The following is a 23109-nucleotide window of genomic DNA, read 5'->3' as shown; positions in this document are numbered from 1 at the left end:
TTTGCTTGTTCTGGCCAATTTATATGCCTCTTCCTTTTATTTAACACTATCCCTAATTTCCCTTGTTAGCCACGGTTGAGCTATCTTCCCCATTTTATTTTTAAGCAGGACAGAGATGTACAATTGTTGAAGTTCATCCATGTGATCTTTAAATGTCTGCCATTGCCTATCCACCGTCAACCCTTTAAGTATCATTCGCCAGTCTATCTTAGCCAATTCACGTCTCATACCATGGAAGTTATCTTTCTTTAAGTTCAGGACCCTAGTCTCTGAATTAACCGTGTCACTCTCCATCTTAATGGAGAATTCTACCATATTATTGTCACTCTTCCCCAAGGGCCCTCGCACAAGAAGTGATACGTCCTTACTACACAGTATAAATGCACACGAGGCCCATGCTTGAGAGAAGGTCAGTCCGTGACCTGTCCTTTATTCCTTAGCACTCAAGTGATGAAGGTGGGTGGAGCTTCCCCTTTTATACCTGAAGGTCCAGGTTAGGAGTGTCTCCCACCTAGTGGTCAGTGTTCTCACGGTGTACAACTTAGGTCAGTTTATACATGGGTTACAATGCTGGTTGAATACATGACATCACCTCCCCCCCAAAGTCTTATTGGGATCACAGGTTGAGTCTCTCTGGTGGTTTATGCTCCCTTGTAGAGCGCCTGAGTTGGGGCTCCAGTTGTAGGGCGCTGGCCTGAGTGTCTGCTGTTTGCAGTGCCTCAGGCCTGTCCGGACTGCCCACAGTGACTGGGCTCTCCTCCCTTTGGTTCCAGTGTTCGGTCACCTGTGGTGGAGTGAACTCTATATCGTGTTCTTCCTCTGCTTCTTCTATGGAGTTGCTGAACTCCTTTTTGTTTGATCCACATGTTTGCGGCAGATTTGTCCATTGGTAAGTTTAACTACCAGAATCCTATTTCCCTCTTTGGCAACCACAGTGCCTGTGAGCCATTTGGGCCCTGCAGCGTAGTTGAGGACAAAAACAGGATAATTTACATCAATACATCGCGCCCTCACATTCCTGTCATGGTAGTGATATTGTGACTGGCGCCTGCTCTCGACAATTTCTTTCATGGTGGGGTGTATAAGGGATAATCGGGTTTTGAGCGTCCTTTTCATTAGTAGCTCTGCGGGTGGAACCCCTGTGAGCGAGTGTGGTCGGGATCTATAGGCCAACAGGAGGCGTGATAAGCGGGTTTGTAGGGAACACCCTTGGAATCTGAGCATCCCCTGTTTGATTATCTGCACTGCTCGTTCTGCCTGGCCGTTTGAGGCCGGCTTGAACGGTGCTGTTCTAACATGGTTAATTCCATTGCCTGCCATGAAGTCCTGGAATTCAGTGCTTGTGAAGCACGGGCCATTGTCGCTGACCAAAATGTCTGGTAGACCGTGGGCGGCGAACATTGCCCGTAGACTTTCTACCGTGGCAGAGGATGTGCTTGAATTTAAAATGTCACACTCGATCCATTTGGAGTAGGCGTCTACTACAACCAAAAACATTTTCCCCATGAAAGGACCTGCATAGTCCACATGGATGCATGACCAAGGCTTGGCAGGCCATGGCCAGGGGCTAAGGGGAGCTTCCCTGGGCGCATGGCCCAGCTGGGCACACGTGTTGCACCTGCGAACACAAAGTTCCAGGTCTGCGTATATCCCTGGCCACCAAACGTGTGACCTGGCAATTGCCTTTATCGTGACAATGCCCGGGTGCCCATTGTGGAGTTCTCTGATGAACACCTCTCTGCCCATCTGCGGCATGACTACGCGGTTTCCCCACAGTAGGCAATCGGCCTGAATCGAGAGTTCATCCTTGCGCCTGTGAAATGGTTTAAATTTCTCAGGGCATGCCCTGTACGTAGCTGCACAGTCCCCATTCAGGACACATTATCAGAGATAATAGCGGGTCTCTATTTGTCCAGACTTTAATCTGACGGGCTGTCACGGGTGAGCCTTCGCTTCCGAAAGCTTCAACAGTCATGACCATCTCAGCACCATGATCGGTAGCCCCCTCAGTGGTGGCTAGTGGGAGCCTGCTGAGTGCATCGGCGCAGTTTTCGGTGCCTGGTCTGTGCAGAATTGTGTAGTCATAGGCAGCTAACATGAGTGCCCACCTCTGTATGCGGGCCGATGCGTTTACATTTATGGCCTTGTTGTCGGCCAAAAGGGACGTTAGGGGTTTGTGATCTGTCTCCAGCTCAAATTTCCTGCCAAACAGGTACTGGTGCATTTTCTTTACCGCATATACACATGCGAGCGCCTCCTTTTCTACCATCCCGTAGCCCCTTTCTGCCTGGGACAGACTCCTGGAGGCATAAGCTACCGACTGTAACTGACCCTTGGCATTGACATGCTGCAACACCATAGGACACGCATCGCACGTTAACACAAGTTTCTTACATGGGTCATATAGCGTTAACAGATTGTTGGATCATAACAAATTGCGTGCTCTATTAACAGCCCTTTACTGGCTGGCCCCCCAGACCCATTCACAACCTTTGCGTAGGAGCACGTGTAGCGGCTCTAGCAGCGTGCTCAATTTGGGAAGAAAGTTACCAAAATAGTTCAGGAGCCCCAGGAACGAACGCAGCTCCGTCGTGTTACGGGGTCTGGGTGCTGTCTGGATCGCTTCCGTCTTGGATGCAGTAGGGCTGATCCCGTCTGCTGCTACCCTCATCCCCAGGAATTCTACCTCTGGAGCTAGGAAGACGCACTTCGCCTTTTTCAGTCGCAGACCTACCCGGTCCAGTCAGCGTAGCACCTCCTCCAGGTTGTGGAGATGTTCTTCAGTATTGTAACCCGTAATGAGGATGTCGTCCTGAAAAACCACCGTCCCTGGAATTGATTTGAGGAGGCTTTCCATATATAGTTGGAAGATTGCGGCGGCCGAGCGAATCCCGAACGGACATCTGTTGTACTCAAACAACCCCTTGTGTGTCGTGATGGTGGTCAGCTTCTTTGACTCACTCGCCAGCTCCTGGGTCATGGAAGCTGAGGTCAGGTCCAATTTTGAAAAAAGTTTGCCACCGGATAGCGTCGCAAAGAGGTCCTTCGCTCTCGGTAGCGGGTATTGGTCTTGGAGTGGCACCCGATTGATGGTGGCCTTGTAATCACCACATATCCTGACCGACCCATCCGCCTTGAGCACCGGCACAATCGGGCTCGCCCAGTCACTGAATTCGATTGGCGAGATGATGCCTTCCCTCAACAGGCGGTCCAATTCGCCTTCTATTTTTTCCCGCATCACATACGGCACCGTTCTGGCCTTGTGGTGTACTGGTCTAGCGTCCGGGTTTATGTGAATCACTACCTTGGCCCCCATGAAAGTGCCAATGCTGGGTTGAAATAATGAGTCAAATTTGTCCAGGACCTGTGAGCATGATACTCGCTCCACAGAGGAAATTGCATTGACATCGCCCCATTTCCAGTTCATGACAGCAAGCCAACTCCTCCCCAGTAGTGCGGGACCGTCCCCTGGGACAATCCAGAGTGGCAACCTGTTCTCCGAATCTTTGTGGGTCACGACTACTGTGGCGCTGCCTAGCACCGGAATGATCTGCTTTGTGTAAGTCCGTAGCTGTGCATCAATCGGCGATAATTTTGGCCTCCTGGCCTTGGATGCCCACAACTTTTCGAACTGTTTGATATCCATCAGGGACTGGCTGGCACCCGTGTCTAACTCCATTGATATTGGGATGCCATTGAGGAGCACTTTCATCATTATCGGTGGCGTCCTGGTGTATGAACTGTATACGTGCTCCACATGAACTCGCTGAACTTCAGCTTCCAGCGATTTCCCCCAGTGTCCATTTCTGCAATTTCTGCAGGTATTTTGCTCATCTCTGCAAACTCTGGCTGAATGTATGCCTCCACGCCTCCAGCATGAATTGCGGTTTGAAACAAAAGGTCCCTTGCCAGTCGATCGTCCCTGACTGCCCCTGTTATTGTCCTTGAGTGCACCATTAACAGGTGTTGATGGCCCCATTACTGGCTGCATTGTCCCTTGCAATGGTGTGAATCGCTGTTCAGCTTGCCATTGTCTCTGTCGAACTCCCCCTCTGGGTTCGACTACATGTTGGGGCATGCCTGACTGCCCTTGTCTGCCTGGAGAACTGTGTGCTGCTTTAACAATGTTGAATCTCTGTCCCAACCATTCCTTAACTCAGTACCTCTCGTCTATTCTGCTAGTGGCCATGCTCGCGTGGTTTAAATCCCAGTTTCTTGTCGCCATTGATACGTCCTTACTACACAGTATAAATGCACACGAGGCCCATGCTTGAGAGACGGTCAGTCTGTGACCTGTCCTTTATTCCTTAGCACTCAAGTGATGAAGGTGGGTGGAGCTTCCCCTTTTATACCTGAAGGTCCAGGTTAGGAGTGTCTCCCACCTAGTGGTCAGTGTTCTCATGGTGTACAACTTAGGTCAGTTTATACATGGGTTACAATGCTGGTTGAATACATGACAAGAAGATTGCCAATTAATCCTCTCTCTGTACCCAAGACCCAGTCTTGGATGGCCTGCTCTCTAGTTGGTTCCTCGACATATTGGTCTTGAAAACCATCCCTTATACACTCCAGGAAATCCTCCTCCACTCTATTGCTACCAGTTTGGTTTGTCCAATCTATATGTAGATTAAAGTCACCCATGATAACTGCTGTACCTTTGTTGCACGCATCCCTAATTTCCTGTTTGATGCCATCTCCCACCTCAGTACCACTGTTTGATGGTCTATACACAACTCCCATTAGAGTTTTCTGGCCTATGGTGTTCCGCAGCTCTACCCATACAGATTCCATCTCATCCAAGCCAATGTCCTTCCTTACTATTGCGTTAATCTCCTCTTTAACCAGCAACGCTACCCCACCTCCTTTTCCTTTCTGTCTATCCTTCCTGAATATTGAATACCCTGGATGTTGAGTTCCCAGCCTTGGTCACCCTGGAGCCATGTCTCCGTAATCCCAATTACATCATATCTGTTAACAGCTGTCTGTGCAGTTAATTCATCCACCTTATTACGAAAATTCCTCGCATTGAGACTCAGAGCCTTTAGGCTTGTTCTTTTAATACTCTTAGTCCTTTTAGAATTATGTTGTAATGTGGCTCTTTTTGATTTTTGCCTTTGATTTCTCTGCCCTCCGCCTTCCCTTATCTCCTTTCTACCTTTTGCTTCTGTCCCCATTTTACTTCCATCTGTCTCCCTGCATAGATTCCCATCCCCCTGCATATTAGCTTAAACCCTCCCCAAGAGCACTAGCAAACACTCCCCCTAGGACATTGGTTCCGGTCTTGCCCAGGTGCAGACCATCCGGTTTATACTGGTCCCACCTCCCCCAGAACCGATTCCAATGTCCCAGGAATTTGAATCCCTCCCTCTTGCACCATTCCTCAAGCCATGTATTCATCTTAACTATCCTGCTATTTCTACTCTGACTAGCACATGGCACTGGTAGCAATCCTGAGATTACTACCTTTGCAGTCCTACTTTTTAATTTAACTCCTAGCTCCCTAAATTCAGCTTGTAGGACCTCATCCCATTTTTTACCTATATCATTGGTACCAACTGGTCTGGTTCTGATTCCAAATGAGCAAGGGCTTCCTTGTCAGCTATGTCAACATCCAGTCCTTCCTGGAGTTTGAAGTTTTAAAGGGCACAACAAGCTATAACTATTCTGGATACCTAATCTAGATTAGCGTACAGTGCCCCTTCCAACCTGTCCAGGCAGTGAAAGTGTGTTTGTAACAGGTTGATGGTCATTTTGATCACCAGTCTAGAAGAGGCATGTGCCTCACTGTTGTGCACCTCTGATGATGCTGAGGCCACTCTGATTGTGATCACCAGACATGTAATATGGGGATGTGCTTTGTCACCCAGAAGCCATCCATTGATTTGGTTCTCTTCTCTGAATAAGTCAAAGAGGGCTGAATTCTGAAGAATGAAGGTATCATGACAACTTCTTGCATATCAGATGTTGACGTGATTGTTGTCATACACTATCTGGACATTGAGGGAGTGGAAGTCCTTCCTATTGACATAGATGAATGGATGTTCAGTGGGTAAGATGGGGTGGATCTTCTCCCTGACAATTTGACCTTGCCATTTTCCTGGTTCAGGGTTTATCAAGGTTGCAGGGTGGACCCACGCCACCAAACGGGAGCTCATCGCTGCAGAGGAGAGAGTCACCCTGCAGCACTAACTGAGGTGGAAAAGATCTTAAGGGGAAAGAAGCACCCATATTTTTTTTACTGAAGGCCTTGAACTAAACTGAGTACTTCAGCAGATATGTTTCTGAGGCCATTATGGAGAGAGGGTAGCCCTCTACTAGGCTCTCTACCTCCATACAGTGACCTAGGGAGCTTGCCAACAATACTCCAGGTCATACCAGTATTTTTCACTTGGCAGTCCCTGAGGTCATCAGAAATAGTGATGGTAAGAAGGGAAAAGGGCCCAGAACCCAGGCCTAACTCCCTGCCAGCATTAATTTGTGATGGACGGCAAAGCGGTGACCAGGGGCCTTCCCAGCAGGGGCAGGGGAGGAAACTTCAGCTCAGAGCGAAGGTATGGTAATCGCCTTCACCAAGTGATATTGCTCCATTTTCAATCACTGTCTCACCCGATTTGAGGTTATGCTGCTGAAGGTCTCCACCTGAACCAATAACATGTCTTTATTTCTAATATTTTCAGATTTCTGAGAGTCACAGTTTCGACAGATAAAAGTTCATTTTAAGCAAGTATATTTGACAAGAAGGTGTCGTAATTACATTCACTGAAATATTTTTCACATTAAAATGTCTACTAAAATTGACACACTTTGCAATTTAATAACTGAATGGTATAGCGGATGCACAAATTTCACTAAATAAGTTTTAATTTGATTTGAAACATTTATTAGATCATTTTCCCAGAGCATCTTTAGCAACCAGAGTCAGTGGATTGTTTCCTCTGCACTGTCGGAGGTGTCGTCTTTCGGATGAGATGTTAAACCGAGGCCCTGTCTGCTCTCTCAGGTCGACGTAAAAGATCCTGTGGCACTATTTCGAAGAAGAGCAGGGGCATTATCCCTAATGACCTGGCCAATATTTATCCCTCAATCAACATAGCAAAAACAGATTATCTGGTCATTATCACATTGCTGTTTGTGGGAGCTTGTTGTGCGTAAGTTGGCTGCCGCATTTTCCACATTACAACAGTGATTCCACTCCAAAGGTACTTCATTTGCTGTAATGCACTTTGAGATGTCCGGTGGTCGTGAAAGGCGCTATATAAATTGAAGTGGGATTTTTTAGAAGCCCACTTTAGTGATATAATGTTGCAGTCTGGGAAATTTGTTTAGAATATGGACAAGTCAGTATTGTAGGTGCAGACTTGATAAAAAACAGATGTCAAGTTGCATTTGCCCAGCATCATCTCAGCTGGACCAATCAGATGGCAGGCCACCTGCAAGAGGATGTGGTAGCAAGCTTAGCAGAGCTAGATAGAGAATAACCGGATGCTGATATTAAGAATAGATGTGTGTGGTTAAGTCAAGATGCATGTTCTAAATGTCACAGAGAGTCTGGGGTCAGTTCTTGGAACTGATGACGCATAACAGATTGTAGTTTTCGACTTTAAATACTGTGAGCTGGCAGCCAAAAGTTGAGGTGGCACTAATGAGTTGCGGGAACTCTAGCCGTGCTCCCTTGGCCAAGCTATAGGTATTCGCAAATAAACATTATTTTTGATTCTTTATCACACCTGTGTGTTGAGCCTTATTTTGGTTCCACATCAATTTGGCGATGAGGATGGGATACACCAGGAGATGGACAGACAACCATTAACAGAAACATCTCGGAATGAGTAAGTTTAAAGTACCATTCCAAAATTAGATGATTTCTGTGACAAGATTGGCTGTCAACTGATTATTCCAAACTGTGAAAGTCTACTAAAGAACAAACTTTTGTTGGCATGTGAGTATAATAAGTTAGTTTAAAGTCATTGATGTAGTTTAAAGTGATTGATAGGAAACTATCATTGCGATATTGTCGACAAGTTGGAAGATAGATAAGAACATATATATATATACACCTGGTAGCATATATGTGTGACCGAAACACTGCCGAAGCCTAGTAGAGCAGCGTCCAAGGATTGGTCTATTCAGGGCGCCTGAGACGGGAACGAAAGAACGCTGTGAGAGGCTGAGTATACAGACGTTGAATCGACACCGGAATAGTCATTAAACAAAATGACTAGTCATGAAGATTTGAATTGGGGACTCGAAGGGTCTCTAACCAAATGTTACACCGATGACCGCCAGGGACTGATAGACAAAATGATAAAGGACGGGTGGAACCTGTCACAAGAACCAGCCGAGCAAAAGCCTTGGTGGAAAAAAGAGGAAACTAAGAGAGCCAAGAAAGCCGGTATAATTATAGTACAACAGTTTTTAAAATTAATAATTGGTATATGTTGCAAATATCGGTCTCACTCGGGGCGAGTAAGTAAGAGACGCACAACATGGGAAATGAGAAACTGGAGCTGGGACCAGAGGTGTTTCTGACATGGTAGCTAGCAGATAAAAGAAAAATCGAAAACTAATTGCAAAATTGGAAACCAGACGACCCATCCGTGGCACAAAGGAAGTGATGGGAGTCGGAAAAGAAACAAAGGGGAGAAAGCCCTCATTTTAGAGACTTGCGCGTATTGTGAATGAAAAGGAGAAACGTGACGATTATGGTTTTCTTTAAGTGTAAAAACAGAGAGGTTAAACTGAAAAGGCTGCAAACTGTGCAATGAAAGTTAACATTGATTGATGGTGTCTGTGTTTGTTGGCTTTCGAAACAAAGGAAGTTAACCCTTTCACAGGCAGCTGTGAACTCTGTTTTAGTTCAGTGGGTGATACCTTTTGAATATTGGAGATTTTCTTAATTTGAAGAGAATATTTGCTACTGGGATAAAAGGAATTTTAGGACCAGCTCCTCCAGGGCCTTAACGACCTGGCAAGGGACTGAAAGTCAGCGGCCCTCGCTCAGAAGGAAGTCAATCCTCGGATCCACATTATAGCATTGTTAGGAGGCCAGCAATGTCACATGTTAGTGGATACAGGTGCCTCTGTCTCAATGACAGATATCCCCCTACCCACAACCAAATGCACAGTTCTAATCACAGGGGTTGGGGGATCTGCCACAAGGGCACACCGAAGCGAAGTAATATTATTGGACGTGGCAGGGATTCTAATCCCCCGCACAATTTTATGTCTGTCCCAATAATGATGGTCATCGTCATAGGCAGTCCCTTAAAATCTAGGAAGAATTGCTTCCACTCCTGAAGTGAGTTCTTTGGTGGCTGAACAGTAAATACGAGAGCCACAGACTCTGTCACAGGTGGGACAGATAGTTGTTGAGGGAAGGGGTGGGTGGGATTGGTTTGCCAATGCTCTTTCCGTGGTCTGCACTTGATTTCTGCATGCTCACACCGTTTAGACTCGAGGTGCTCAGCGCCCTCTTGGATGCACTTCCTCCACTGAGGGTGGTCTTGGGCCAGGGACTCCTAGGTGTCAGTGGGGATGTCGCACACTATCAGGGAGGCTTTGAGGATGTCCTTGTAGCGTTTCCGCTGGCCACCTTTTGCTCATTTGCCGTGAAGGTGCTCCGAGTAGAGCACTTGCTTTGGGAGTTTCGTGTCTGGCATGTGGACTATGTGGCCTGCCCAGCGAAGCTGATCGAGTGTAGTCAGTGCTTCAATGCTGGGGATGTTAGTCTGAATGAGGATGCTGATGTTAGTGCGCCTGTCCTTGCAGGTACAATATTAGGAATCAACCTTCTGGGACAATTAGGAGCATTGATTGATCCCCGGGGGAGGAAAATAATTTGGAGAAGTCCAAATGCGCGCAAAACTACCACCTTCGGGGAACAAAAGAAATTATACAACCTACCCTGATTATAACATGGCGTTTGAGAGTCAAGTGGTGTGCATGCTGTAATAACATTCATACTAAAGTGGATGTCCCACAATACAGCATAAAAAGGAAGATGGAATATGCAAGGGGCCACGTTCTAGTGATCCTTAACGTGTAGTATCTGTTCTTATCAGTTTAATATCCCCTATGGGGACATGATATTGAATTGATTTTTGGACAGGGAGCTGGATCAGGGGCATGCCCCGTCCACTCCATGCACCGACCTGGTATTGCAATATTTCCAGGAATGGTGCAACTTCGCCTCTCGGCCTTTTGGCCTAAGATCAAACACATTGGCGCAAAGTGATCTTTGGCGTTAGAGTTGATCTGGAACGAAATTGGATTAAAAAAAAAAATTATGACTGGAGCCCTTATAAGAAGATGGGGAGCGTACAACTCCTCACCAGGGATTGGCATACATTAAAAGGGTATGGCCCCGTGTGTTTGCAGATTGATGGAGTGTGGGCATGGTCCAAACAAGATTGTGGACTGGTAGAAACTGACCCAATCATTGTCCCAGGACCCGAGCACACCCCTCATAAACAATATCCAATCAAACCTGAAGCCAGGGAGGCAGTCAAACAAATTGTACAAGATCTGCTGGACAGTGGCATACTCCGGGAAGCTGAGAGCACCACTAATTCACCTGTGTGGCCGGTAAAGAAGCCGGACGGCTCACACCAGCTGACTATAGATTACATGGCTCTGAATAAATTAACACCTCGTCAGCACCCCATTGTAGCCAGCCCAGCCACAATTTTTAATGGATTGAAACTCGAACATAAGATATTCACAGTGCTTGACATAGCCAATGGATTTTGGTCCATACCTCTGGCTCAGGAATCACAGGACAAGTTTGCCTTTACTGTAGGGGACCATCAGTATACCTGGACACAGGTGCCATCGGGATTCCATAATAGCCCGGCAATATTTCACCGGACTATGAGTCGAGCTCTGGAAAAGATGGACCTAACCCCTTACAGAAGCACAGTCCTCCAGTATGTGGATAATCTGCTGATTGTATCGGAGGATGAACGGGGACACACGGGCGCTCTCATAGAAATCTTAGAAACCCTACAAAGGGTGGGATTTAAAGCCAATCCCAAGAAAGCCCAGATCGGACAGACAGTAGTACAATATTTGGGACATGAGATATCACAAGGGACTAGAACAACGTCTCAAGATAGGAAAGAAGCTATCAGAATCATGCCCCGCCCAAAGATAGTCCGAGGGGTATGGAAAGTACTGGGACTCTTTAATTACTGCAGAAACTTTATAACCAACTTCGCAACCATAGCAGAACTAATACAGAAATTGGTGAAAGGGGGGAAACCCTCCCTAGAGAGTGCAGAATGGGGTCCGGAGCAAGAAGCAGCATATGGCAATCTGAAGGAAGCCTTAATGTCTGCAGCCGGCGTGGGACTCCCAAACATGGATACACCTTTCCACATTTACTGTGAAAATGAGGAAGGATTCTATGGGTCACTCAGGATGCGTCCTGTAGCCGATTACTCAACCCAACAGTCACCTGTGGTGGCCATTCTGTCCCGGTGTGTGGCGGCTCTGGACGGTGCAATGTGGGCAATGAAAGTCAGTGAACCAGTAGTGATGACTGGGGAAATTATACTGCACACTAAACACATGTTGGTTGAGATGCTGAGCACCGGGGAATTACGATCCATGTCCAATGTATGCTGGGCTAAATGGGAGGCAGTTTTACTCCCCCATGATGAGTCCGTGCAAATAGTACGAGACACAGGGGAGAACCCTGCAGAGGGTCTCCTGGCCACAGGTGAAACATAGAAACATAGAAACATAGAAAATAATTGCAGAAGTAGGCCATTTGGCCCTTCGAGCCTGCACCACCATTCAATAAGATCATGGCTGATCATTCCCTCAGTATCCTTTTCCTGCTTTCTCTCCATACCCCTTGGTCCCCATAGCGTTAAGTGCCATATCTAACTCCCTCTTGAATATATCCAATGAACTGGCATCAACAACTCTCTGCGGCAGGGAATTCGACAGGTTAACAACTCTCTGAATGAAGAAGTTTCTCCTCATCTCAGTCCTAAATGGCCTACCCCTTATCCTAAGACTATGTCCCCTGGTTCTGGACTTCCCGAACATCAGGAACATTCTACCCGCATCTAACCTGTCCTGTCCCATCAGAATCTTATATGTTTCTATGAGATCCCCTCTCATCCTTCTAAACTCCAGTGTATAAAGGCCCAGTTGATCCAGCCTCTCCTCATATGTCAGTCCTGCCATCCCGGGAATCAGTCTGGTGAACCTTCGCTGCATTCCCTCAATAGCAAGAACGTCCTTCCTCAGATTAGGAGACTAAAACTGAACTCAATATTCCAGGTGAGGCCTCACCAAGGCCCTGACAACTGCAGTAAGACCTCCCTGCTCCTATACTCAAATCCCCTAGCTATGAAAGCCAACATATCATTTGCCTTCTTCACTGCCTGCTGTACCTGTATGCCAACTTTCAATGACTGATGAACCATTACACCCAGGTCTCATTGCACCTCCCCTTTTCCTAATCTGCCTCCATTCAGATAATATTCTGCCTTCGCATTTTTGTCCCCAAAGTGGATAACCTCACATTTATCCAAATGCCATGCATTTTTCCACTCACCTAACCTGTCCAAGTCATCCTGCAGCCTCCTCACAGCTCACATCACCACCCAGTTTAGTGTCATCTGCAAACTTGGAGATATTACACTCAATTCCTTCATCTAAATCATTGATGTATATTTTAAAGAGCTGGGGTCCCAAGACTGAGCCCTGCGGCACTCCACTAGTCACTGTCTGCCATTCTGAAAAGGACCCGTTTATCCCAACTCTCTGCTTCCTGTCTGCCAATCAGTTCCCTATCCACGTCAGTATATTACCTCCAATACCATGTACTTTGATTTTGCACACCAATCACTTGTGTGGGACCTTGTCAAAAGCCTTTTGAAAGTCGAAATACACCACATACACTGGTTCTCCCTTGTCCACTCTACTAGTTACATCCTCAAAAAAATTCCAGAAGATTTGTCAAGCATGATTTCCCCTTCATAAATCCATGCTGACTTGGACCGATCCTTTCACTGCTTTCCAAATGCGCTGCTATTTCATCCTTAATAACTGATTCCAACATTTTCCCCACTACTGATGGTCAGGCTAACCGATCTATAATTACCCGCTTTCTCTCTCCCTCCCTTTTTAAAAAGTGGTGTTACATTAGCTATCATCCAATCCATAGGAACTGATCCAGAGTCGATAGACTGTTGGCAAATGATCACCAATGCATCCACTATTTCTCGGGCCACTTTCTTAAGTACTCTGGGATGCAGAATATCAGGCCCCAGGGATTTATCGGCCTTCAATCCCATCAATTTTCCTAACACAATCTCCCACCTAATAAGGATATCCTTCTGTTCCCCCTTCTCACTAGACCCTTGGTCCCCTTGTACTTCCGGAAGGTTATTTGTGTCTTCCTTTGTGAAGACAGAACCAAAGTATTTGTTCAATTGATCTGCCATTTCTTTATTCCCAATTAAAATTTCACTTGAATCAGGCTACAAGGGACCTACATTTGTCTTCACTAATCTTTTTCTCTTCACATATCTATAGAAGCTTTTGCAGTCAGTTTTTATGTTCCCGGCAAGCTTCTTCTCGTACTCTATTTTCCCCCTATTAATTAAACCCTTTGTCCTCCTCTGCTGAATTCTAAATTTCTCCCAGTCCTCAGGTTTGATGCTTTTTCTGGCCAATTTATTTGCCTCTTCCTTGGATTTAACACTAGCCTTAATTTCCCTTGTTAGCCATGGTTGAGCCAACTTCCCCGTTTTATTTTTACTCCAGACAGGGATGTACAATTGCTGAAGTTCATCCATGTGATCTTTAAATGTTTGCCATTGCCTATCCACCCTTTAAGTATCATTTGCCAGTCTATTCTAGCCAATTCACGCCTCAAACCATCGAAGTTACCTTTCCTTAAGTTCAGGATCCTGGTTTCTGAATTAACTGTGTCACTCTCCATCTAAATAAAGAATTCTACCATGTTATGGTCACTCTTCCCAAGGGCCCTCGCACAACAAGATTGCTAATTAGTCCTTTCTCATTACACATCACCCAGTCTAGGATGGCCAGTTCGCTAGTTGGTTCATCAACATATTGCTCTAGAAAACCATCCCTAATACGCTCCAGGAAATCCTCCTGCACTGCATTGCTACCAGTTTGGTTAGCCCAATCAATATGTAGATTATATTCACCCATGATAACTACTTTACCTTTATTGCATGCATCCCTAATTTCTTGTTTGATGCTGTCCCCAATCTTACTACTACTGTTTGGTGGTCAGTACACAACTCCCACTAGCATTTTCTGCCCCTTGGTATTCCGTAGCTCCACCCATACCGATTCCACATCATCCAAGCTAATGTCCTTTCTTACTATTGCATTAATTTCCTCTTTAACCAGCAATGCCACCCGCCTCCTTTTCATTTCTGTCTATCCTTCCTAAATGTTGAATACCCCTGGATGTTGAGTTCCCAGCCTTGATCACCTTGGAACCATGTCTCCGTGATGCCAATTACATCATACCCGTTAACTGCTATCTGTGCAGTTAATTCGTCCACCTTATTCCGAATACTCCTCGCATTGAGGCATAGACCCTTCAGGCTTGTCTTTCTAACACACTCTGCCCTTTTAGAATTATGTTGTAATGTGGCCCTTTTTTATTTTTCTGCCCTCCGCCTTTCCTTATCTCCTTTCTACCTTTTGCTTCTGCCTCCATCTGTCTCCCTTCATAGATTCCCATCCCCCTGCATATTAGCTTAAACCCTCCCCAACAGCACTAGCAAACACTTCCCCTACGACATTGGTTCTGGTTCTGCCCAGGTGCAGACCATCCGGTTTGTACTGGTCCCACATCACCCAGAACCGGTTGCAATGTCCCAGGAATTTGAATCCCTCCCTTCTGCACCACTCCTCAAGCCACGTGTTCATCTGAGCTATCCTACGATTCCTGCTCTGACTAGCACGTGGCACTGGTAGCAATCCTGAGATTACTACTTTTGAGGTCCTACTTTCTAATTTAGCTCCTAGCTCCCTAAATTCATCTTGTAGGACCTCATCCCGTTTTTTACTTATATCGTTGGTACCTATATGCACCACGACAACTGACTGTTCACCCTCCATTTTCAGAATGCCCTGCACCCGCTCCAAGACATCCTTGACCCTTGCATCAGGGAGGCAACATACCATCCTGGAGTCTCGGTTGCAGCTGCAGAAACGTCTATCTATTTCGTTACAATTGAATCCCCTATCACAATAGCTCTCCCACTCTTTTTCCTGCCCTCCTGTGCAGCAGAGCCACCCTCGGTGCCATGAACTTGGCTGTTGCTGCCTTCCCCTGATGAGTCATCTCCCTCAACAGTACCCAAAGCGGTGTATCTGTTTTGCAGGGGGATGACCACAGGGGAGCCCTGCACTACCTTCCTTGCACTGCTCTTCCTGTTGGTCATCCATTCCCTATCTGGCTGTGTACCCTTTTCCTGCGGTAAGACCAACTCACTAAACGTGCTATTCACGTCATTCTCAGCATCGTGGATGCTCCAGAGTTCATCCACCCGCAGCTCCAGGGCCACAATGCGGTCCGTCAGAAGCTGCTGGCGGATACACTTCCTGCACACATAGTCGTCAGGGACACTGGAAGCGCCCTGACTTCCCACATAGTACAGGAGGTGCATAACATGTGTCTGAGCTGTCCTGCCATGACTTAACCCTTAAATTGGCAATAACAATGCTAAAGGTTACTTACTGAGATAGAAAGGTAAAAGAAAAACTACTTACCAATCACCAGCCAATCACTTATTCCCTTGGCTGTGATGTCACCTTTCAATTTCTTTCTACTTCTTTTTTGCCTTTTCTCCTCGCTGCAGCTGCACCAGCTGGTCTCCTCGACGTCCCACTGCTCCCATGAACTCTTGCGGCCGAGAGTGGGAAGACTCACCCGCTAATATAAGTAAGATCCCACTCGAGGACCCGATTTAACCCTTTATGTGGACGGGTCCCACAAATATATCCAAGGGGCCCCACATACAGGATGGGCGGTGGTCAATGGAGCACTTGACATCGTCCTAAGTGGGAGACTGGTCGGAGGATTTTCCGCATAAGTAGCAGAACTCACTGCCCTGACAGATGCCCTCCAATTAGCTGAAGGAAAGTGAGCAAATATCTACACATACAGCCGCTATGCTTTTGGAGTAGTCCATGACTACATGACTGCCTGGGAGAAGCGGGGATTTGTCACCTCAGGCGGGGAGGCCATCAAACATGAAGGCCGAATTAGCTGCTATTAGACGCGGCTAGTAAACCCGCTGAGGCGGAGGTAATAAAGGTCAAAGCTTACCAGAAAGTGATGGACGATATCCAGAGATGAAATGAGGCTGCGGACAAGGCTGCGCAGGAGGCAGCAGTTTCGTCCGAAGTGAGGGAGGAATCAGTAAGTAAATAAGATATTGACATTGTGAAATTACATGCAGATGTAAGTGATGAAGAGAAGACTGAATGGAAAAGATAGGGCGGTGCACCAGATCCAGACTCCCTGTAGAGACAGGATGGTAAGGTGGCAGTTCCCACTTGTATAAGAAATATGCTCATGGAACTTCACCACGGCATTAACCATGCCGGAAGAAATGCCACGAACAGTAGTGTCTCTAGAGATTGGTGGTGGCCAGGCATGGTACAAGACATTGCTAAATATTGCCAGCAATGCATTACATGTGCCCAACATAATCCGGGAAAGGCCATTAAAATTAGAATGGCCCATCAAACACAGTCGCGAAAGCCATGGAAGGATATACAAACTGATTTCACGGGACCATTGCCAAGCTCTAGAGGAAAGAAATACTGTCTAGTAATAACTGATTTGTTTACATGGTGGGTGGAAGCTTTTGCTACCCAAAACTGTACTGCAACCACATTAGCTCGTATCTTAGCCGAGGAGGTGATTCCCCGCTGGGGCATTCTCACCCAAATAGACTCCGATCAGGGAACCCACTTCACAGGACAGGTGGTAAAATTACTATGCACCACATTGGGCATTAAACAAAAATTTCATATCCCCTACCACCCGCAGAGTTCGGGGATGGTAGAACGGATGAATCGGACAATAAAGACAGCCCTGTCAAAAACCATCCAAGAAACCGGACAGGCTTGGGCTGCGTTGCTGCCTGTTATCCTGATGAGACAAAGGGCAACTCCTAACCGGACAACAGGATTAACTCGATATGAGCTCATGACTGATCGGGCAATGAGATTACCCGAAGGTATAATCACAAGAGGGTCAGATATGGGCCCATTGCGGGATCAGATTAGGAGATATGTAATGGAGTTAAGTAAGCAACTTAAGGATATGAGACAGGAAGTAAGAGAACGACAGGCAGGCCAGGACAACAAGAAGAGTTAGAGTCCCTGGCAGATCTTCCTCAAGTGGGGGAGAAAGTAATGGTTAAGGGGCTACCGTGACGAACTGGATTCACAGTGTGCATGTGTGGATATGAGTGAAGCAGGACGGTGGAAACACTGGTCCCAGCTAAAATGACTCAAACAGAATACACCATCTAGGGGGAAGTTTGATTTTACAGGATGGTCTGGAGAATCGGGATACTGATTATACTTTGGCACTCGTCCCTGTGGCAACCAGCGCGGGGCCGGATGATCAGCCAGAATTCAAATCATGGGGCTGAAGGTGATGAGTTGCACCCGAATTATGAAGGCCCGGACTATCAAAAGACTCAAATTGGAAATGGAGTCTACCTGATTGGTATATTCCGGCAAAAGGGTACAGAGAATCCCCTCAGACCAGACAAAATATTTCACGGGTGTAAGGGAACCCAACCTACATCATCAGGGATCGCGATATGGTACAATAGGACCTTATGTATTGAATGTGGTCGAACAATCAGAAAGCCTTAAAGACGCAATCAGGAAGTTGCTGCAGAGACAGACAGACGCAGCCAAAGGAGCTGCGCGGGAAGGTGAAGGGGCAGTAGGTAGCTTAGTCAAAGGGATTACAGTCCTGGAGGGCCATGCTGCCACCATGCTGCCTGATTGACCGAGAATTCAATGCGGAAAAGGCAGAGGTTCAGCGAGACCTCTGCCACGCTTATGGGGATGGATGATTGGGCAGATCAGGGAGAACCTGGACCAAATACACAGGGGCGAAGTCCCAGACTGGATTAACAGCACCCACCTGTTCCGTCAAGCACAGCACCCAGGGGCACTGGACGCATGCACCATGAAAGGAATGACAAGAATCTTTCCAGTGATAGGCGGATGCACAGATTCACATTCTGCCCTAGTGGGGATGGTCCTAATGATTCCAGTAATGGCGAAGGGGGAGTCTGGGTTTGAGGTGGAAAACTTGGGGCTAATCCAGGATGAGAACTACATGCGGTATTACCCAATGGATCAATATGCGATCAAACAGAACGGAACCTTGAGAGGGGTCTCATTATCAGGGTGCCGCAGGGTAGGAAGCCTAACTATATGTCCATACCCAGTAGGCCGGGGAAGGGAGGATGAGTGCGGATTTAATCAAACCATTGAGTATGTCTTAGAAATAAGCCCATCAGAATCCAAACACACCCACTCAGCCTACTGTGGAAAGGGGGATTGCTGTGTGGTAACCACAATGTAATATCACTAACCCCAACTTCTGCTTCACCCCAAGGCTACCGGTTACAATTGGACAAGCACGAATGACGTATATCCATGCTCGAGAAACCATTACCCTGAACCTGACTGATGAAATTAAACCAGATTTGTACCAATATGAAAGTGAACTGGCTGCACCAATATCCCACCTGCCCGAGAAGCTGAGAGACATAAAGGATCCTCTGCTGGCAAGCATAAAACGATATCAGGTGCTCAAACAGGAGCTGCGCAAACTGGGCAAGGACATTGCAAAAGACCTTCACCTTACCCCCAGTATGAGAAGGCATGGAACTGGGGACTGAATGTTAGTATCCATCATGGATACGCATCATTTCTCATATAATGGTGGCATATCAACTGATTTTGGCACTGTGCTGGCTGATAATGACATGTGCAGCTTGTAGGAAGCGTAGACACAGGCAACAAGCTAAAGCAATCACTCGTATGCAAGAGAAAGATAGACTGTTGATGCATGGGGAATTTAAACCCCGGTTAAGCAATAGACCTCCCAAACTTGGCGACAGATATCACCGCAAGCGGAGCAGGAAGTCTAAAGCATTAGATAGCTTAGCTCTAATGGTCTCATGGGCTAGGGTTCACCAGGGACCAAAGGGGGGATTGAAATGGGACTTTTTAGAAGACCAATGTAGTGATATAATGTTGCAGTCTGGGAAATTTTTTTAGAATATGGACAAGCCAGTATTGTAGGTGCAGGCTGGGTAAAAACCAGATGTCAAATTGCATTTGCCCAGCAACAATGAAGCTGGACCAATCAGATGGCAGGCCACCTGCAAGGGGATGTGGTAGCAAGCTTAGCAGAGCTAGACAGAGAATAACAGGATGCTGACATTAAGAATAGATGCGTGTGGTTAAGTCAAGATGCACGTTCTAAATGTCACGGAGAGTCTGGGGTCAGTTCTTGGAACTGATGATGCATAACGGATTGCGGTTTTCGGCTTTAAATACTGTGAGCTGGTAGCCAAAAGTTGAGGCAACACTAACAAGTTGCGAGAACTCTAGCTGTGCTCCCTTGGCCAAGCTATAGGTATTCACAAATAAATATTATTTTTGATTCTTTATCAGACTTGTGTGTTGAGCCTTATTTTAGTTCCACATCATAAATCCAAGTCTTTCTTTTTTTCTCTATCCATAGCAAAACCTGCTCCATGAATGATGGTGAACTTCATCTCTATGTTATTCAAGAAGATTTTTTAAGATGATTATGTTTGCGGATAACTTTCACTGATATATTATTAAATGTCGCCTTAGTCAATCCTCTGGCCTCGTCATTTCTCCGACGACCATGAAATTTTGTAGACACTGAATGGATGTCACTCTACAAAAACTAACATTCTGTACAAATGAATCTGGCTCTGGTAATGCACTACAGAAAAATTTCTACTTCACAGAATAAATTTTTTGTGTTTATTTTGTAAATTGATTGCAATGCACAACTGACGTCTATCTGTTTTGATTCGGGGGAAAGCAAGCATAGAGTATTTGGTGAATGTCTTTACTCAGTGTACATGATGGACAGGTTGATGCCCTGCGAAGACTAGAATTGTACCTCTTTTGAGTGAAGTGAATCAAATCACAGAGACCGGTTCAGCATGGATTCGCTCTGAAAAGTTGCTGAGTCCCTTTCTGCAGTTTCTATCACCACATTTTCCATCATACACAGCAGGCCATCCTGGGCACCTTGTGCAGAAAGTTGAAGATCGGACTTTGGGCTGCAGCACAGCAATGGTTCTTTCTTCGATTTCTTGACCCGCGGCAAGTTATCAGCCGGACAGATATGTTGAAGAATACGCTACAAGAGAAAAACATATTGCGGTGTTGCAATAATTATATGAATGTCTCACAGGCAGGTGGTGTCGTTGACAATTTTAGATGTGGGAACACTTCTACATAATGCACAAAATTTAGGGGTAGCATTTACAACGTGGCGCTGTATGTGATGAGTTCATTTGGGGAATTCCATTGACCTCAATGCCCCACGTGATTTTTGATCTCTTTGGAATTCTGGTGCAAGGTTCAATGCACTCTGTTTGATCTGCCATCCACTACGTGTAATGGAGAGAAAATGTGCAGGATTTGCTGACCACTGCCTCAGAATTCCCAAAATTTACACTTGTAATGCAAAACTGTTCGCCAGGAGCACAAATTCCTTATTTTCTTGGTGAGTCTGGAAACATGCCATCCTGGTACTCCATTCCCCCCTCCAAAATTTGACTTTGGGAGCTTTATTTGGTTTTCCAGCAGTTAAGAGTAGATTTTAAAAATATATATGTGGGTAAATATTTTCTGATGCGTATACTTCATATGAGAGAACTTTCCCAACTAAACTGGACAAAAAACAACTATAATGAAGAAACATGTACTCTGTTCTTGTCTATTAAATACAAAATTAGCTATTTGTTTTTTGCCTCAAGAATCGGACTATTACCACTAAAATCCTACAGCTCCAGACCTGAACATTCTACAGAAATATGTCTGAACTACCCAGCCTGATTCATGTGCTGCTGGGGCCTTAGCTATTTCACACCAGAAAGTAGCTGGTCAGGTTAAGAATAATCTAGGATGTAAATTTAGACAGATATTCTAGCACCTCATTTGAATCACTCTCAGGGAGGGAATGGCAGAGAACAAGGAGAAATCTTCCATATCCATTAATCTGACGAGTTTGAGTGGATTGGGCAGAAGGGCTTTTGCACATGGTATGTAAAATGAACAGATCTCATTCCCTGCATAACCATTTCTTCTCAGGGCCTTTTGCACCAGCACCAGCTCATTTCAGGGATCTCAATAGCATGTTCACCTTCGTGACTCACCGAAAGTGTAGAAGCATGATTTCCCGAGCAGTGTAGGTGCAACACCTTAAAGCTGTATTTGTACTTCCTGGTACAGAAGTAAAAGCTTCGTCTGAAGTCTGAATCATAGCAAGTGTTTAAGAACTGAGCCGGAGGTCCAACAATCCCCAAGGTGGAGACAGAACAGCTCCCTTCAGTGAGAGAAGCGTGGAGGCCATGTTATGGGAGATGCAAGGGGCTCCCTCCTCTGCAGAATACAACCAAGGCAGGAGAGGTAAATGTAGTCTCTGAAGTGCAATGGATTGCTTTCCAGATGAGTAAGAAATTAATACCCTCAAGAAGTATGAATCATACAATTTCACAGCACCAATGGAAGCCATTAGGCCCATTGTTCCCATACTAGTATTCTGAAAGAGCTGTCCACTTAGTCCCACTGCCCTGCCCCTTTCCCATATCCTTTAAAATGTTTCTTTTACAATATTCATCCATTTTCCTTTTAAACACTATTGTGGATTCTGCTTCTATCACAGTTTCTGGTAATTGAAACTAATTAGGAATCAAATTCATAAAATTTAGGCCCAAGAACTTTATAATAAGATTTATATATGTTAATGAGCAGTCATATTGCCTTATTTCTGGCTCCACATTGAATGTAAAATAATCGAGGGTCCTGCAGCTAGAACCCTCGGGATCATTCCTCTGGTTTTACAATCTCTGCTGGATTTGTTTGAGGCCTCTCCAGTGGCACAGACACACACGCAATTTATTCTCTGATGCTTCTCAATTAGCTGCCAAAAAAAAAATTATCCTATCCTCTCCCTATGTTTTTTTGGTGATTATGTTAAATTTATGCCCTCTAGATACTGACTTATTGGCCAGTGAAAATAATTTTCTGGCTTTAATTTATTAACACCTTTCATAAGTCTGAACACTTCCACCTGACCGACTCAACCTTGATTGTTCTAATGAAAGAAACTCAGTTGCTCTAGGTTCTTCTCATAATTAAAGCTACTCATTACCCATATCATCTTAGTTGTCATGTATCTTACATTATTATATATAACTGTATCCTAACATGCTATACATGACTGTAATAAGATATGACCTGTAACCACCAGCATATCTTACCACCAGGGATGCACTTGCAAGAGACAGGTATATAAGGACAGGTCTCAGGCAAGTGCAGCATTCCAGAGCTGTGAAATAAAGGTGCAGGTCCAGAGTGACCTTGACTTCACTACATGCCTCGTGTGAATCTGTACTGAGGGGACAGGACTTTACAGTGGCGACGAGTTACGGGATTACAGAATCCATAGAATGGCGAACAACGGATCAGATGAAAAGTACAATGCGGGAGACAATTGGGAGGACTTTATAGAAAGGCTCCAGCAAAGCTTTGTAACCAAAAACTGGCTAGAAGATGACAAAGCAGACAAGAGAAGAGCCCATCTCTTGACCAGCTGTGGCTCGAAAACATACGCTTTAATGAAGGATCTGCTGGCACCCGAGAAACCAGCAAGCAAGCAATTTGAAGAATTGAGCACATTGGTAAGAGACCAGCAAGCAGCCTACACATGGCCAGATACAGGTTTTACAACTGCAGACGCTTTGTGGGCCAGAGCATACCCGACTTTGTGGTGGAACTTCAGAGGTTGGC

General features: G+C 45.8%; 1 protein-coding gene and 1 pseudogene across 1 annotated transcript in view; one reads left to right on the top strand and one right to left on the bottom strand.

Annotated features, from left to right (window-relative positions):
• Positions 1–10007: 10007 nt before the first annotated feature.
• LOC139225959 (U2 spliceosomal RNA) lies at positions 10008–10188 on the top strand (annotated as a pseudogene).
• Positions 10189–20233: 10045 nt separating this feature from the next.
• LOC139281542 (sodium- and chloride-dependent GABA transporter 2-like) overlaps positions 20234–23109 on the bottom strand; it is a 119241-nt gene continuing 116365 nt past the window's right edge. Inside the window, exon 15 of the mRNA XM_070901708.1 lies at positions 20234–20452. Within this exon, the coding sequence (XP_070757809.1) occupies positions 20234–20452 (219 nt within the window). The remainder of the gene's footprint in view (positions 20453–23109) is intronic.

The sequence above is a fragment of the Pristiophorus japonicus genome, chromosome 15 (genome assembly GCF_044704955.1).
Source record: "Pristiophorus japonicus isolate sPriJap1 chromosome 15, sPriJap1.hap1, whole genome shotgun sequence".
In the NCBI taxonomy this organism is placed as follows: Eukaryota; Metazoa; Chordata; class Chondrichthyes; family Pristiophoridae; genus Pristiophorus; species Pristiophorus japonicus.
The sequence above is the reverse complement of the archived record's forward strand: the minus strand, read 5'-3'. Positions and strand labels throughout refer to the sequence as shown.